The sequence below is a fragment of the Phaseolus vulgaris genome, chromosome 3 (genome assembly GCF_051622355.1).
Source record: "Phaseolus vulgaris cultivar YP4 chromosome 3, ASM5162235v1, whole genome shotgun sequence".
Classification (NCBI taxonomy): domain Eukaryota; kingdom Viridiplantae; phylum Streptophyta; class Magnoliopsida; order Fabales; family Fabaceae; genus Phaseolus; species Phaseolus vulgaris.
In genome coordinates, this window is record NC_143500.1 from 51,639,519 (window position 1) to 51,656,151 (window position 16,633).

Sequence of the window (16,633 nt, forward strand, 5' to 3'; positions counted from 1 at the left end):
ACTAGCGATAGTTAGTTTATGGCGTTGGTGGAATGGCTACTTTTTGGTCCTTAAGCAAACACACATGACTCTAATTGTCACTTTGATTAAAAAAAATGCAGGCCTTGCACTTTAGGAGAAAATTATTCTCTCTCTATTATAATAAAAATACTAAAAAGGCAAATCAAAACAACACAAAAACGAGCAGATGAGCCTTATAGGCCCAATTACTATTCTAATTGAGATTTCAATCCTCATTACAACTAGGACATGCACACAAAGTTTGTACACCACATTATGACTCTAATTGGGATTTTAATCTTCTTTATGGCTAGAACATGCACATTGAGTTTGTACAACCCATTAAGGCTCTAATCAAGAATTTAATTCTCATTAAGATCAAAACATGCACGATGGGTTTGTACACCCATTACGGTTTATTACGATTAAGACACACACGCGAGGTTTGTACATGTCATTACATCTTTGAGTCGTTATATGAACGCAAGGTTTCCTATTACGACTCTACTTGGGATTTTGATCCTAATTACGTCTAGGACATGCATGCAGAGTTTGCACAACCCATTATGGCTCTAATCGAGATTTTAATATTCATTACGAGTAGGACATGCATGCAAGGTTTGTACACCTCATTATGACTTTGAGCTGAGACATGCACACGATGCTTGTAAACCCCATTACGACTCTAAACATCATTACGATTTTAAGTCAAGACATGTACACAAAAAAGTTTTGTACAACTCTTTTTGATAATTCCATCACAAAGTCTTCAATTGACGGTTTTTTTCCCACAGTGGGCTTTTGTTTTGCTTTTTTACCAAAATGGGATTCGTTTAAAAAAAAATACAAAAATAGGACAAGTCGTGCCAACTTGGCACGACTTCATATGCAGAAGTCGTGTCAAATTGGTACGACTTTGACACATCAACCTGAAACTGCCACGTCAACCTAAAGTCGTGCCAATTTGGCACGACTTTGTCCACGTCATTTTTTTATATTGAGTAGTGAGTTATGTAATATTTTAAATTAATTTGATACATAATTTTTCAAGGGTGTTAGTTTTAAGCAATAAAAAAATTAGATAATCGTATATGGATCATGATTGACGGTAACGTAATATATTTATTTGAGAAGTGCTATTTGAAAATAAATAGAGAATTATTTTTGTGGATAATTCAATTCAAATAAGCTAAAAAGATGTTCACATTATAGAACTGAATGTCACAATAGAAACAATTGTTCGCACAGACAGGTTTAATAATAAAATTCAATTCCAAGTTTGATTATTAATTTCCTAATTTTCTTTACCTATGTATTTATTCATTCGTAAAAAAAATTATTTATCAATTTAATTTCAAATATTACATAACTTATAATTCTAATTATAATTAAATAATTATAATATATATATTTATTTTAAAAATATATATATATAAAAAAATATGACGTTGACAAAGTCGTGCCAAATTAGCACGACTTCAGGTTGACGTGTCAAAGTCGTGTCAATTTAGCACAACTTCCACATATGAAGTCGTGTCAAGTTGGCACGACTTGCCCCATTTTTGTATTTTTTTTTAAACGAACCCCATTTTGATAAAAAGGAAAAAAATAACCCCCAATGATAAAAGAACCTCAATTGAGACACATGCACTAATAAAAAAATATCACTTAATAACATTATTTTTAAATTATAATAAATTATAAATTATGTTTCCATTAATGAAGTACAAATTAGAACATTTCAAATTGTGATGTGATATTATAACCTATAATTTAATCACAATTGAGAAATCCCCGTCAAAGTTCTTAGCCACTTACTTTGTCGGTTTCAAGCCACTTCTTTTACTCTTCTTCTCAATCTTTTTTCTAAAGCATGTGCTTGGGCTCATGCCTTAGTTAAGTCATCCATGGCATATTTATGGTGTTCTTTTTGCTCATTGATATGCGTGCTTTATCATCTATGGATTAGTGAAACTTGGTGTTAATGATGCAGTTGACTTGGCATGAATACTTAATAAATTTCTTTATCATTATCCAACTGTTTAAGGCATTTTCTGTCAATACTATTGAAATATGAATTATAAAAGGATCAATTTAAATTAATATGTGCAAAGAAAGTGGATAAAACCTAGAGTTTGGTCAAATTTTTAATAGTTCAAGTGGTTCATGAACTCAACCATAATAATCCATTTTCTATGATATGAAATATTGAATTTATGAAAATATTAGATGTAAAATTATAATCTATATATTAATTTTATTATAATTAAATAAACAAACATACTGGCCTACCATAATAAAAAAATCGTAAGTAAAAAAATCTAATTTATTTAATTAAATGAATTTTTTTAAAAGTTTAAATAAAACTTGAAAGATCACTCTAAATAAGTCATATGGGACACCCATACCTTACAAATAATTAAGCAGACCTTTAGATATTAGAATTTGAGGGGTGCGTGGGACATGGAGAGTTAGGTACAATGAACGGTGGAGATTCAAGCAATTCCGTATCTACTATTTTCATAGACTATTTATATTTAAATTTAAGATTTAAATATACCATATTGTGATAAAAATATTAGTTTGAGATACTTCAAAATACTCTTAAGATTTATAAAAAAATATACTTATATAAGAAGTATTTCAATCATCAGATATAATTTTTTAAACTTAATGTCTAAAATTAATTTTAGACAAATAATTATATATTTTTTACTATTCATTACAAATTATTTTTAAGATTTTATTTTGCAAGGATAAATTTCAGATAACATCATAATTAATATATATATATATATATATTTAAAAATTATATAATAAAATATATTTATATTTTCTTAAAAAATATTCAAATTTTGTCTAATTTATATGCTTTTTAAAAAAATATTATTTTAAAATAGATAAACAAGTTTTACAAAATTAAAAAATTAAAATTAAAATTTAATTTATCAAACAAAATATAATACTTACAATACATAAATAATAAAAAATATAAAAAAAAATCTTTACCATATATATTTTACCAATTTTTTTTAAAATTAATTATTTATAAAAAAGTATTTAAATCATCGACTTTCATTTTTCAATTTAGAGTCTAAAAATAAATTGATAAGTAATTATATATTTTTACTATTTATTACAAATTATTTAAGACAAATTTTAATGATAACTATTATCTTTCTTTAATTTATTTTATTTTCATTTTTTTATTTCACTTTTTTTTAATTTTTAATTACTTAAATTGTATACTTCTACGTTATTTTATTTTATTTTTATTCCAGTTTTTGTATAAAAAAATATATGTAAAAAATATTTTTTTATAATGTAATTAATTTTAATATTTTTGATTTATCTGGAACAAAATATTAATTTTGTCATCATCTTTTGATTTAATATATTGATGAATTAGTTTCATAAATATTTTCAAAGCAAAAATCAAATTATAAAATTGTAAAATAAAGTCTTCTCTCTTTAGTGTTTATTATAAAATATTATTTAATGAAGTATCAAAATACTTTAACATTTAAAATTAACATATTAAAGTATCAAAACACATATTCATATAACTATGGAATGTAAAAAACGAAAAAGAAATAAGACAATCAATTCAAGAATTGAATGTTGATTAAAAAGGGAAAATAAAAACGAAAAATTCAGAAAATATAACGTATGTTTTATAGTGTCTACTCACACGTCTTTTCTACCATTAGATTTTATGCTCATTATTATACGGATATAGAAGCTTATTTTACTTATAAAAAATAATATATTATTTTTTATATTTTCATATAATATAAATTTGTTTTTATTAACTAGTACCTTACAAATAAGCATGGGGACATGGAGAGTTAGGTAGAGTGAACGGTTGAGATTCAAGCGGTTTACATATCTACTATTTTCATAGTCTATTTAAATTTAAGATTTAAATATTGTGATAAAATATTAGCTTGAGATACTTCAAAATATTCTTAAGATTTATAATTTTTTTTTTCATAAAATTAATATTATAATTTTAAAATGATTTTAAATTTTAGAGAAATGAAAATGAAAAAATATTTTATAAAACATAGAATGTTGTTAAGTGTACTGTTACGATCCGGACGACTGAGATCATGACTCGTCGATCGACATCACCAAAATCATTACGCCTAAATAGGATTAATGAAATTAATCAAAGATCAAACACTAGGTAATGCACTTCTAAGCATGATTCAACTCCCTAATCTAATCTAATAACAAATGGTCAATGATAGTCATATAAATAGACACAAATTACAAGAATCAGGTATGTCATTACATAATATTAATAGTGTCGAGTGTCAAATATCGAATTCTTACTTGAACGACAGGAGTGTCTTTTTACAAATATAATCCTAAACCCTAAACCCTAAACCCTAAACCCTAAACCCTAAACCCTAGGCTCTCGACGCTTATAGGCTTGTGGTATAGTTCGTACTCGTATCAAGCTGTGGTCTCCGTCTCTTTCGATTATTAGTAGGTAGGGGCATTCAGTGAGATAGAAATTCCCTGTCTTCAAGTGAGATAGAAACCTACCTAAAGATTACGAGAACGAAAAATAAAATAATAAAAGAAAAGTTCGTTTTAAAAGGAAGTAGAAACCGAGCAACCCAACACTCGACTATCTTTACAGAAATTAAATATTTTAATCAATAGTAATATATACATGCTGAATGTTCAGTCCCAAAATCTGGTGATTATTTTTTGGACATTATTTAAGTAAAATAAGCAAATATTTATTAAGTGTGGCTCAATTCACTACAGAATTTTCGGGTACTTTCATAATTTCGGTTTTATTTTACATGGGTCCCTTGAAGACAACCCGTGGATTAAAAAAACATCTTATTAACACATTTTCTCAATAAAGACACAAAATGCCTTTCAAATTAATTTTGGTGTCATTATATTAAGATATTACTAAAGAATATTTTATGTTTGCACTTTTTCTATAATTAATGCGTATGTATGATTACAATATGTTTATAATGTCCTATGTGTATCTAACAATTTTCTTAATAAAATCTCTACTCAAATAGTTAATTGATATTTTTAATGAAAAATTTAGTTTCAAATATAACTCAAATTTAAAAAATCGAATTCAGTTTTACTTGGAATATCACAATGCTGGTTTTACAATAGAGAATCTACTTAGCAAAGTAGTGATTTCAAAATGAATTACATATTTAAATCCTCTGCTCAAATAAGGTGGTGTGAGTGCAATGATAGACCATCATGGAACCAATAAGGCAGTGCCACTTATTTGCATGTAGATATCAGGAGGATCCTAGCTAGGGTTCAAAGACAAGTTCAAACTAAAAACACAAAGCACCAAACTAGTGGGAAATGATAATTATTTATGTATGTTTGAAGACTGATTAAGCAAGAATTTGCTTCAAAGGCTTGGTCTCCAACTTTGCCTTCTCAAGGTCCTGCAATTGCTTTTCCTTAGCCAGCTTCTTCATCCTTGCAATCTCAAGATCCTTGCTCATTTTCTTCCTGTACATTTCAGCAAAAGTGATGGGTTCCTCCAGCACAGGCTTCTCTCCCTCCCTCACCTTCAAAGGGTACACAGTTGCATTTGGTGCTGGGTTCTGAAACGTGGCTATCGACAAACGGCTGTGGTTCGAGTTCACCACTGCTTGGTGATCAGCATTCTTAAACCTTCCATTGCTCACAAACTGCATACATATGCAAGAACGATATCAATGTTTTTTTTTAAGATTGATGTAATCGTATATTGATGTATATAAAATGAAATGAATGATTAGTACTCACGTGACCATGGTCGCCAAGATTGACAACAAAAGCACCCTCGACAGGCTGAACAGTGATCCAGGTTTTACCATTGTCTCTGGTGGCCTGAAGTCCACCGACTTGGTCCTGAAGCAGCAAGGTGATGGTGCCAGGATCAGTGTGGCGTTTGAGACCGAGAGTGAGGTCAGGTTGAGGGCATTTGGGGTAGTAGTTCACCACAACCTTCTGGTCCATATCAACACATGCATTGGTCAAAGCCTCCTTCTCTAACCCCATTGCCTCAGACAATACTTCCAACAATTTGCATGCCAGCCCCATCAGCTTCTCACTGTATTCCTCAGTCACCGCTCTCCACCCTTCTGGTGTGTCCGGCCACCGCGAATAGTCCCTTTCTTTCTTCGGGTACGAAAAGTATGTCACAATCTCTCTCCAGTCCTGCACCGACTCTCCCTGACATGTCCAAAAAAACCCCACATCGTTCATTTTCAAACCAAGCTGAATATTCAAACTTTCAACGATAAATACATGTAAAATGATATTTGACAACTTTTCTAGAGTTATTTAATTTTTTGATATGATGGATTTAAAAATAAATATAATAAAAAATAATTTTTAAATTACATAATATAAAAAATATTAAAATAATTATATTGAGAATCGTGTAAAAAAGTCAAAATCTTAATAAACTAATATTTGAATTATTTTTATGTTATCTTTTAGTTTAAAATATTATTATATTATTATAAGTACCGGTCAAAGTGGCTGTTTGAAGTGTCAAACAAAAATTTTCCACAATCTTGAAAACACATGCAAGGACAAAGAGTAACGCAAGATAAACATTTGGTAGGTGTTTGCATTTTAGGAGCAAACAAAAACAAAAATAAATGAGCACAAAAATTTTCCATGGCAGTGCATGGTACACATGGACAAGAAAATGAATGGTGGATTTAGCTCCAACTTTTCTGTTTTGTGCCTAAGCCTAAGTTTAGGTTACCCAAACTAAATTAATACAATTAAAGTGTTTATAACGGCAATTAGTATCATTTTCTATCTAATAATTAAAAGGGCCATAATGGCTGGTTATTGGCACTTAAATGATCAATTAATGTTACCAATAAAATTATTCCTACACCATCAATCCTCTTGTCTGAAAATACTTTCTATATCCATTTTTCCCTTCTTATAAAAAGTGTAATTCAGTATGTGGTATATGGAGAAGTTGCAAAATATTCAAAATAAAAATGAACTAAAAAGAGCTTATACAAACAAAAAGTTTAAATATAATTTATTAAGAAATGAATTTTAAACTATTTTAATTTTATAAAATTGACTTATTTTATAGAATTTGCTTATAAATTGAGTTTTGCTATTAAGAAGAAAAATCCAACTTTAACTCAACCTTAGACTATTAATAAGTTATATATTATGAAATATTTGTATTTGCATAAATAATGTGAAATTTTCAACCAATATATCTTGAAAAATGGTAACCTCTCAACAAATAAGAAATAAGTTTTTTTGACAATCACTTTCAAATTATTTTCAAAATTATAAAAGTCTTTTCATTTTTTATGTTTATGAAAAAGTGTTATATAATTATTGATATTTATCAATTATATCATAAACATCTTATTAATATTATTTTATTATAACAACAATAAATAATTAAACAATACTATTAAAATAATAAAATAAATTAGTAATAATATATACTTTTCATTCATTTTCATTTTGTTTTCACTCACCTTCCATTATCAAATCTAAATAAAGTATTAGTTCATAATTTTTCTATGCGCCAAACAGAAGGTTTTTTTTACATTTAAATATCATTTCTTTCAAATTCTTCTTATTATATACGTAGAGAGAATTTATTTTAATTTTTATAATTAAAAAATATATATTGATAATCTTGTTTCAATATATAACTCTTTCTCTTTGTTAAAAATTTTAATTTTTTTTATGAAATTACAAAAATATTTTTTTATATCATCAATTAGAAGTTATATAGTAGAACATGTTGTGAATATATCATTTCTCTTATAATTTCGATTTGAGATATTAAAATAAATAATTTATAAAGAAAAAATAAAAAGTTTGCATGTTTAAGGGAAAAAAAAGGTTAAAAAATGGAAAACAATGAAGAATGAATGTTACTTGGAGATGGCTGGAGACAATGAAGCCACCCTTTTTGCCACCGGACATGTCGAAGCGAAGCTTCTCCTCCGGCGGCAAAGCGAAGAACTGGGTGGCGAGACGAGTCATTTCGGAGACGAGTTTCTGATCGACGCCGTGATCAACAACCTGAAAAATACCCCAATCCTCGCAAGCCTGGACGATTTTCTGGCAAATGCTCCCTCTGCGGCCATGGACGTCGTCGATTCCGGCGAGAGAAATAACGGGGATCTGGTCGCTGAAGTGGTTGTAGGCAACCTTGGGGCGCTCGTCCTCGTCCCTGACGAAGCTGGATTCCAGCGTCTTCTCCTGCGCGAGGTACGTGAGAGTCTTGGGTGTGGGAGCCATGATGGTGAAATGAGTTTGGTGTGTTGAGCGGTGTGGGACTGAGGAGTTTGTGGGAGTTGAGAAGGTTAAATAGAATGCAGAGTGTTGAAGGATTGGTAGAATATTGGAAGATTGGGTGGTGTTGTGTTAAAGAGCATGGCCACGTAGAGTGGTAGCTCCTACTTACTCCTCTTTCTTTCTTTCCTACGCTTTCTCCTTATTTATTAGCCTCTTCTATTTAAGTCTCTCTCACGTTCTTACCTAACTCTCTGCACTTCTTTTATCCCTTCAAGCTCGTAACTCGGAGTCAGATCCAGATCGGTAAGGGTGTGAAAACTGCTAACCCGAAGATTACTATTCAAGTTACTATTACACACACGTAACATAATTAAAAATAAATTCATAATTTATTAAATAATTCCATAATCCCAGTATTATTATTGATATAGGATAGTTGTGTGTGACAGAAATAAATAAATGTGTTGTAATAACTATATTTTAAATGGGTCGAGGTTCAACAAAACTTAGTTTTATGTAATTTTTGAATTCTTAATTAGTTTTAACCTGTGAAGTTTGAACACTCCTTTAAAATGGCGTGTCGGTGTCAGATACATGTATCGAACATCGACACTCGTATGACACTTATAGGATAAGTATCCATTAAGTGTCCAATTCAAAAAATATTTATTGGATTTCTGACAATTCTAACACGGTTCTAACACAATTTTAAAAATGAAAAATACATTAATTTTTTAAAAACTCAAACTTATTGTATCATGAAAAACATCTTTCTGCTAAAAAAAATTTGGAACATACTTATGTACATAAATCTTTATTGCCAATTTATATAATTTATAATTATATAATATATAAATTTGTGTCTACGTGTCTTACATTTTAGAAATTATACTGACACTATGCTGTATAGGTTTTACCTGCTAATGCAATCCCCCAACAAATTCAAATTTTATTTGAATAATTAGATATAACTAACTTATAAACCAAACAAATCTCAAAAATAAATTATTATTACTCTCTTTATTTAAAATATATCTAAACTTATCATAATTATAATTCTTTTATTTTCCTCTCTTTACTTTATGTATATACAAAAAATTATTATAAAGAAATTACTAGTATATATATTCTAGAACCACCCGCTGTTACGTGCTGTCGACAAATCAGTTTATTGTTGATCAACTTTTTTTTCGTGACATAAATTCCATGATTAATTAGCATAATATTTTGACATAATTGAATTAAATCTTTCAAATACTACACCGATTAGTGTACTAGCTATTTCAAGCATCTTTGAAAAATAATCATAAGCGTGTACATAAAAGTCAAGTTTTTTTTAAAAAAAATTTTATGCTTTAAATTTGAATGTCGTACAATTTTGGTCTCAAGAGTTTTAGTGCAAAGAAAAAAATGCATGATTATGGTGTTAAGTTAAGTTGTGCAATTTGTTCCAGTTATATAAGTTGTTCCTTGTGTTAAGTAAGTTGTGATGGGGAAAAAAGTGGATGAAGCGTGCTCTGATTTGCATCAAGAATTAAAAGATGAGTATAACCATTTTTAGTATTATTATTGAGTAAGACATTAATCCGGTTTAGAAGAATCGTTTCAAACAAAGTTAACCTTATCATATTGGAAAAAATAAACTCTAACACATTTAATATTTCCAATGAATAATTAGTTTTAGCTGTTAAATTAAAAAATAATTAGTACATAGTTGGTTTTCATAATGAAATTTATAACTATACTAGTGTAAGTTGATATTGCAGAACCAATATATATAATCAAAATAAAATAAAATAAAATATTTAGATTGAATACCACATTCGGTTCAAATATTTGTTATAGTTATTCAATGTTGTGTCATAATTTTTTTTTCCCTCAAATCTAATTTTGTTAAAATGACACAATTTGCTTTGATTGGATTCGTTTGATGTTAAGAGTATACTAATTTGTTAAGAGGATAATAATTTGACACATGCGCATAGAACATAATAGACACATTTTTATTTTATTAAATGAATAAAATCATTATCTTTATTTATTAGAGGATAAAATTGTTGAATTAAACGATGACACCAAGAAACTTACTAAATATAATGGTATAGATAATTATTAAAATAAAAAATATTATTAAATTATAAAAAAATCATAAAAGGTAATTAATATATATATATATATAATTTTTATAATTTTATGTCGGTAGATTTTATTTATTTTGGAGATAGTCTTTTTATTACTATTATTTTAATATAAGAAAACAAATACACTCAACACGTAAAATAGTAAAAAATTGTATTCATCAGAGAGAAATCCCATTTGTTAATGTTATATAAAAACACATGTGTTTTTATGGACGTTGACTTAACTAATATTTTATTGAGGGCTTTAAATGACCTTTTTATTTAGTATGGTCAAACAATTAAGGATCTCGATTTTCGGATACGTTTGAGAATACTCTAGTAGAAAGAATCATACAATAAGAGCTATTAATATTAATATAGATAGTTTGACAATGTACACAAATTGAATAATGATTTGATTGCTTTGAATACCATTTTAGATCTAATTAATTATAAGCAAAGTCAAATATGTTTTTTTATAGACCATAAGTAATAAGTTAAATATCTTTTTACCACATTATACGGTGACTAAATTGTATATTTTCATATTAATGTAGAGACGGATTTCTTTTGTTCAATAAGTAAACAACAAGTTACTAACATAAACAACAACAATTATTTAGGATAAAACACTCATGACTAAAGAAATTGATTTGGAGGCATTAAATCGAACATTATTCTATTATTCTAAATTGTCATGCTCCATTTTGGGGAAAAGTGACGATATTAGGAGAAAATGTTCATCAAGTATTGTTTGTTATTTAAAAAGGTACAAAGGCATAATTTATGCATGTATTGTTGAGTCTCCTATGAAATAACACGAATGTATTGCATTTACAACAAAACATGCAACCATTACAAACAATTTTGCAGAATATCTCGTACGCATAAGATATGAGATTAAACCTATAAATCTTGATGATATGTTAAAAGTGCTCCCATGAACTACCAATGTATTGAGAATGAGAGGATTTAATAAAAAAAAATCCCAAATTTGAATTTCATATATGGAATGCATGTTATATTGTTTAAAAAGTCATATTATCTCAAAAAATGAAGATGTTGAAATTTTTTATGACATGATTATCGGTCATTTTTTAGGATATCAACATAATTTATTTTTATTTGATGAAATTAAAAGAGACACATAATTTATACCAATAAAGATATTTGCACTTCATTACTTCAAATGGTTGATCACTACCTATTTTAAAGGTTAACAAGGATTCATCATTAATGTTGTTGTTGGAAAACATAAATCCTAAATATAGGTTACATAATGATAAAAGATGACTCTATTGTGGGTTCTACATGAACATGCAGAGACTGAGACCGTTCAAATTGTTAAAAAGTCATCGGAACAAACCTTGAGGCTGCGGTTTTTGTGAATTTTCTAGTTTATTGTTCTATGTTTAATCTTTGTTGTCTTGCTATTTAGCTTATTATTGAGCACAATATGTGTAGTGATTTGAGACTCTCTTGTAACCTTAATTTATAGTGGAGAGCTTGATTGACTATTTGTGCTCGGGATTTTTACTTCTCACATTCAGAAAGTTTTCACGTTAAAATTTTTGTATCTTCTTTCAGTGTGTTTTTGTTGCGGTCATTATTCTTGTTCTTCACAAATTATTGCAAATTGAAAAAATTATTATCCGTTACTTATTGCTTTGGTTGAATTATTATTTTACTGTGTTGAATTTCACACTCATCTAAAAAATAACGTGGATAAATTGTTATTAATAAATAGGATCTATAAAGTTCAACAAACTATTAGATTATTTTTATGCCATTTTTTATAACATTGCAATACATAGGATCCATAAAAAATTTCATATATAGATTTTAGGTCTAAAAAACATGACAAGGTAATTTTTATGATTAACCAAAAATTAACAAAGAAAAAAGGACGAAGGTAAACTCCAACAGAGAGCAAAAGAAAATTTCTTGCAGCTGCTCTGTTGCAAATAGCGCGGTACATAACTCAGTTTCCGATCATCCATATATTTGTCATAGCGTAACCGCTTATTTCATCTACCGTTCCCACCGTAACTCTCTCAGGTTCTTCCCTTAATCCCTCTTTGACTTTGCTTTATTAATATTTATTCACTTCGATGTGACTATGTGTTAGGGTTAGGGTTAGGTTTACATTTGCTTCGGATTCATCGTACACCTCTTTCGATCTGTGTACGATATCCTCATTTCCAGTCATCGATCCTTGGAGTTTCGTTTTACCTTGATTCTCTGTGGTGTGACTGTAATGTATTCTTCTCAGAGTTTCGATTTTGAATCAATTTATAGTAGGTTTGGGTGTGAAGGATTTTTGACGTTTGCTGTGTGTTTTCCTGGTGCCGAGAAACAAAATTTCTCTGATGACATATAGGAAAAAGAAGGATAATCAAGTTAATATTTTAATTAATGGTTATGATTGTAAGAAATAAATTTCTAGCTGTGGTGGATTGTGGGAACTGGGAAGTGGAATTCCAGGGAGATATTTTACTTCTGGAGCTGATGAAATTGGGAATAATATTTTGTTTGGAATTACTAACCAAGGACAGTTAATTTGGATATATTATGTTACTTGCACTAACTGTCTGGATTAAGTAGAGAACAGGTCTTAGTGCTGAGTGCCCCTGTGGTAACTTGTGACTGCTGAGTGACCTTAAGTCTTTTGGAATGCTCTTTCAGAACAACCTGGAGCTTCTAGAGAAGGATTTGTGCATTTTTCACTTTAAATATGGCGATGCAAAAAATATGTAGATGTAATGTTGGATGGGGTGAACCTGATGATTGTTCCTTTTAGGAGGGAAGTCTGCTGAAGAACTTGTTTTCATTTTAAAGGCACCTGCAATTTTCTATTAGCAAGATGTAGCTGTCTATAACCATATGTCTCTCCTTTCCTTTCTTTGTGGTTATTTTCTTTGTTTTATTCCTCAATCGCCTTTACAGGATAATAGTATTTCACTATTCAAACCAAAACTATGCGTACAGATGCCTTTCTGTGTTAATCAATATTTCACCTTATTGGGTTAGATTCGCCAAAAATGAAGTGATATGCTTTCTTTTGTTTTTTCAAAGGTAGAATGATCTTATGTTGGGAATATATTATTTGTGAGAAGCACATGAATTTTATGAAGAATGGTGTCCAGGGCTTGCTGTCAATTTTTTTGGTGCCGAGTGCACTGGTATTTGATTCATGTGGATGTGAGATGAATTGCATGTTGAAAATTTCATGCTCTATCCAGTTGGAATTTGCTGTTTTTATATTTTGAAGGGGAGGTAGGGGGTTTGGCTTGGGTTGCCCAACAACTAAAATAACCGTTATTTGGATAGAGTTGTTTCACTGGGACTAGTGATTTCAGGTTTGAAGGAGAGTTATGTTTGATTATCTACATCACTAGTAATTTGTTGTTTATCATAATCACAATGTCAATAAGGTTGGTGCATTTGATATTAGGTGGCTTCACATGAATTTGTTGTTTTAAACTCAATTGAATGCAAATTTACACAAGTACAGAAGCTGGTTTTCCCCTAGGTGTATTCATTGGCAGATACCTAATTGTTGGTTGCCTCTGTTATGTTTTAAACCTAACTGGTAACCACAAGAAGTTGTTACATGAAAAAGAATTGGTGACCCATCATTAATAATGGAGAAAGGAGTTACCTGAACCTTTCAAAGCCACATTATTTAATAATGTATTGAGGAAGTTAAGTGTGGGCTAGAAGTGGTACTTGCCTGGTGAACATTTGGATTTTTTTCTCTCCTCATTTTGATCTCTCAGTTTCTTGTTTATTTTTTCCTTCAGATTGAGCAATTTTAACTTGACGTTTTTGTGCAAGAAAAATTCCCAGCTAGAGGGGGAACACATGATGTATCAAATAAAGATGAAGTTTTGATACATGTTAACTAAACGTGATAATTACACTAATAAATAATCCAAAAACAAATACTCTTAGGTGGAACTATTTCTTCCTTGTAGTGGTATTATGACTGAAATAAAATTATCTCATGTGACAGAAACCAATTTGGTATACTTGTTTAAGTCTGGGGATATTGTTTCTTTTACTTTCTTTTCATATCCATAGACATGTAGGGTCCAGCAGGAATAACCATAAATGGAGACATGGTAACAACTATAGATGAAACCCGTTAATTTTTAAAAAGAGATGTTGTTTAATTTTCTTTGAAATAAAGAAGAGTTATTCAATTATTTATTTTATTAAATAATTAAATAAATAATTTATTTGTTATTTAAACATTTCTGGATGAAATTTTACGAAACTTCATCCACTGGAGTGATTGACTAAATTCTCCAATTATGAAAAATACTATAATCTAAATCCCCGTGTTTAAAGTTCGATGATTAAGACCAACTTTGACCTGAATTGAGGGACCTAAATTACATTTTATTCAATTATTAATGAAGAGCATGTTTAGTCTGTTACTTTTTAAGAATAAGTGTTTATTCTCTTAATAATTAGGAAAGATAAGCAATTATTCCTCTCTGAATCAAACACACACTAGGATAGTATTATTAGAAGTTCAGATTATGTGTTGTACACTTTCTGCATCTTATTTATAAAGTAGGTATCTGAACTCTAATAAGTAATCAAGGTGTTGAATTTAAATTGTAAGAGAACTACTATTCATACTGAATTTTTCTATACAGTAATGTTCCACCCTGAACTGAAATAAAATTGTCTTTCAGAAGAAAGTGATGGCAATGAACCATGCCAGATGTATAAGATATATTACAACCAAGGAGGCAGTTAGGGTTGCATGCCAAAGAACTTTTGCCACCGGTAAAGCAAAGAAAGGATCTAAAGGGGGTGGAGCTGCTGATGCACCCAAGGCATCAACTCTTAGCAAAGAAATCAAGTCAAGCACAACTGTAGGTGCTAACATTCTGAAGGAAGGAACTGATCCAAAAATCCTGCCTGATTCAGACTACCCTGACTGGCTGTGGCATCTACTCGACAAACGCCCTGCACTTAGTGAACTGCGTAGGAAGAATGTTGAAACACTATCTTATGACAATCTAAAACATTTTGTTAAGCTGGATAACCGGGCAAGGATCAAGGAGAATAACTCTATGAAGGCAAAGAACTGATTTCAGTGGTCAAAAAGAGAAACTAGGAGTTTTTCCATTTTTCGTGGTTCCCAGTCTTCTGGGATTCCTCTGAGTAGTTGGCTTACATGGATGCAAATCATTGAACGGAACAAAATCCAAGAGTTGCATGATTTTGCACATTTGTTGTTTCTTTTCTTCCTGGTACTTTTAGTCTGTTTTTTTTACCTTGGATGCTTGGTAAATTAAATCTGACTGCATTTGTTGATTGAACAGAACGTTATCCGTAATTTTGATCTGTGCTTTGTTTTTCTTTTCTAGACATTTGTTATAACCTTGATTCAAGGGGATTCTTATACAAAGGGCGAAGGAATGTCGCTCCCCTCAAACTCAAACACAGAATTGTGGTGACTGCGCAGTTGCAAACATCAATTTTCCTTCGTTCAAAAATCACACGGTAAAACGTTGGATGAATTTTCCGGTAGAAGTAAATATCACATACTTGGTAACCCATTTCTGATAGAAATGTAATGAGATTTGTTGTGGTTGGCATGTGATGTTAGGCTCTAATAATCATAGTGTATGGAGTGAACCAGACGTGAGAAATCCTTTATCAAACTCACTGAGTTTTATCTCATTCTCCCGTTCTATCAAAACGTATAATGTTATTTCAATTGTTGTTGTATAATAAACCAAGCCTTTAGTTTAGTTTTGGTGTACGAAGTCAAAGCAAAAGCCTATTTAGTTTGTCAGCGAGTACCCTAGGGAGCTGAGGCTCATTACCAAAAATAAGAACAATAAACTTTTCTTACCTTTTGTCACATCATACAAGATTTGATTTCACCATATTATTAATGCATAACCTTCAAACTTTAAAGTAGCAATTTCAACTGCATTGTCTATATGCAAAGAAAATCTGTTTTACTTTCCTTCCCACTCAATATGCAATTCAGGATTTGAATTCCCATTAAACTTGGGAAATTTTTACATTGTATTTAGGTATTTTGTCTACTTCAAAAATTATTTGTCTTCTTGATCTTGGGAACTTCCTTTCTTCGTAGTCTTCATATAAATTTGTAAAAACAGTATTAAAAAAATTACATAGCCAATATTTTTGAAAAAAAAAGTTATTTAGATATTTTGAAATAAAGAGAAATT

At 29.7% G+C, this 16,633-nt stretch overlaps 2 protein-coding genes across 4 annotated transcripts; one reads left to right on the forward strand and one right to left on the reverse strand.

Annotated features, from left to right (window-relative positions):
• Positions 1-5,101: 5,101 nt before the first annotated feature.
• Positions 5,102-8,574, reverse strand: F3H (flavanone 3-hydroxylase). Its single transcript, XM_068609586.1, has 3 exons — positions 7,927-8,574; positions 5,794-6,222; positions 5,102-5,696 (listed from the first exon to the last, which is right to left on the reverse strand). The coding sequence occupies exons 1-3, from the start codon at positions 8,290-8,292 to the stop codon at positions 5,394-5,396; spliced, it is 1,098 nt and encodes a 365-aa protein (XP_068465687.1). The 5' UTR covers positions 8,293-8,574; the 3' UTR covers positions 5,102-5,393.
• A 3,754-nt stretch (positions 8,575-12,328) lies between these two features.
• LOC137808461 (large ribosomal subunit protein mL54) lies at positions 12,329-16,149 on the forward strand. Of its 3 annotated transcripts, XR_011080713.2 has the most exons (3): positions 12,329-12,467; positions 15,116-15,679; positions 15,797-16,149. XR_011080713.2 is itself a non-coding variant. In XM_068609587.1 (2 exons), the coding sequence occupies exon 2, from the start codon at positions 15,125-15,127 to the stop codon at positions 15,515-15,517; it is 393 nt and encodes a 130-aa protein (XP_068465688.1). In that variant the 5' UTR covers positions 12,329-12,467; positions 15,116-15,124; the 3' UTR covers positions 15,518-15,795. The 3 variants fall into 3 exon arrangements, 2 of the variants coding, with proteins under 2 accessions (XP_068465688.1, XP_068465690.1); XM_068609587.1 differs by lacking the exon at positions 15,797-16,149 and having other exon boundaries at positions 15,116-15,795; XM_068609589.2 differs by lacking the exon at positions 15,797-16,149 and having other exon boundaries at positions 12,342-12,467; positions 15,119-15,795.
• The last annotated feature ends 484 nt before the right edge of the window (positions 16,150-16,633 follow it).

Coding starts and splice junctions, on each gene's coding strand:
- F3H (XM_068609586.1), bottom strand. CDS start 8,292: ATGGCTCCCACACCCAAGACTCTCACGTACCTCGCGCAGGAGAAGACG. Junction 6,223..7,926: donor TTGTCTCCAGCCATCTCCAA/GTAACATTCATT, acceptor TGGACATGTCAG/GGAGAGTCGGTGCAGGACTG. Junction 5,697..5,793: donor ATCTTGGCGACCATGGTCAC/GTGAGTACTAAT, acceptor ATATGTATGCAG/TTTGTGAGCAATGGAAGGTT.
- LOC137808461 (XM_068609587.1), top strand. CDS start 15,125: ATGGCAATGAACCATGCCAGATGTATAAGATATATTACAACCAAGGAG.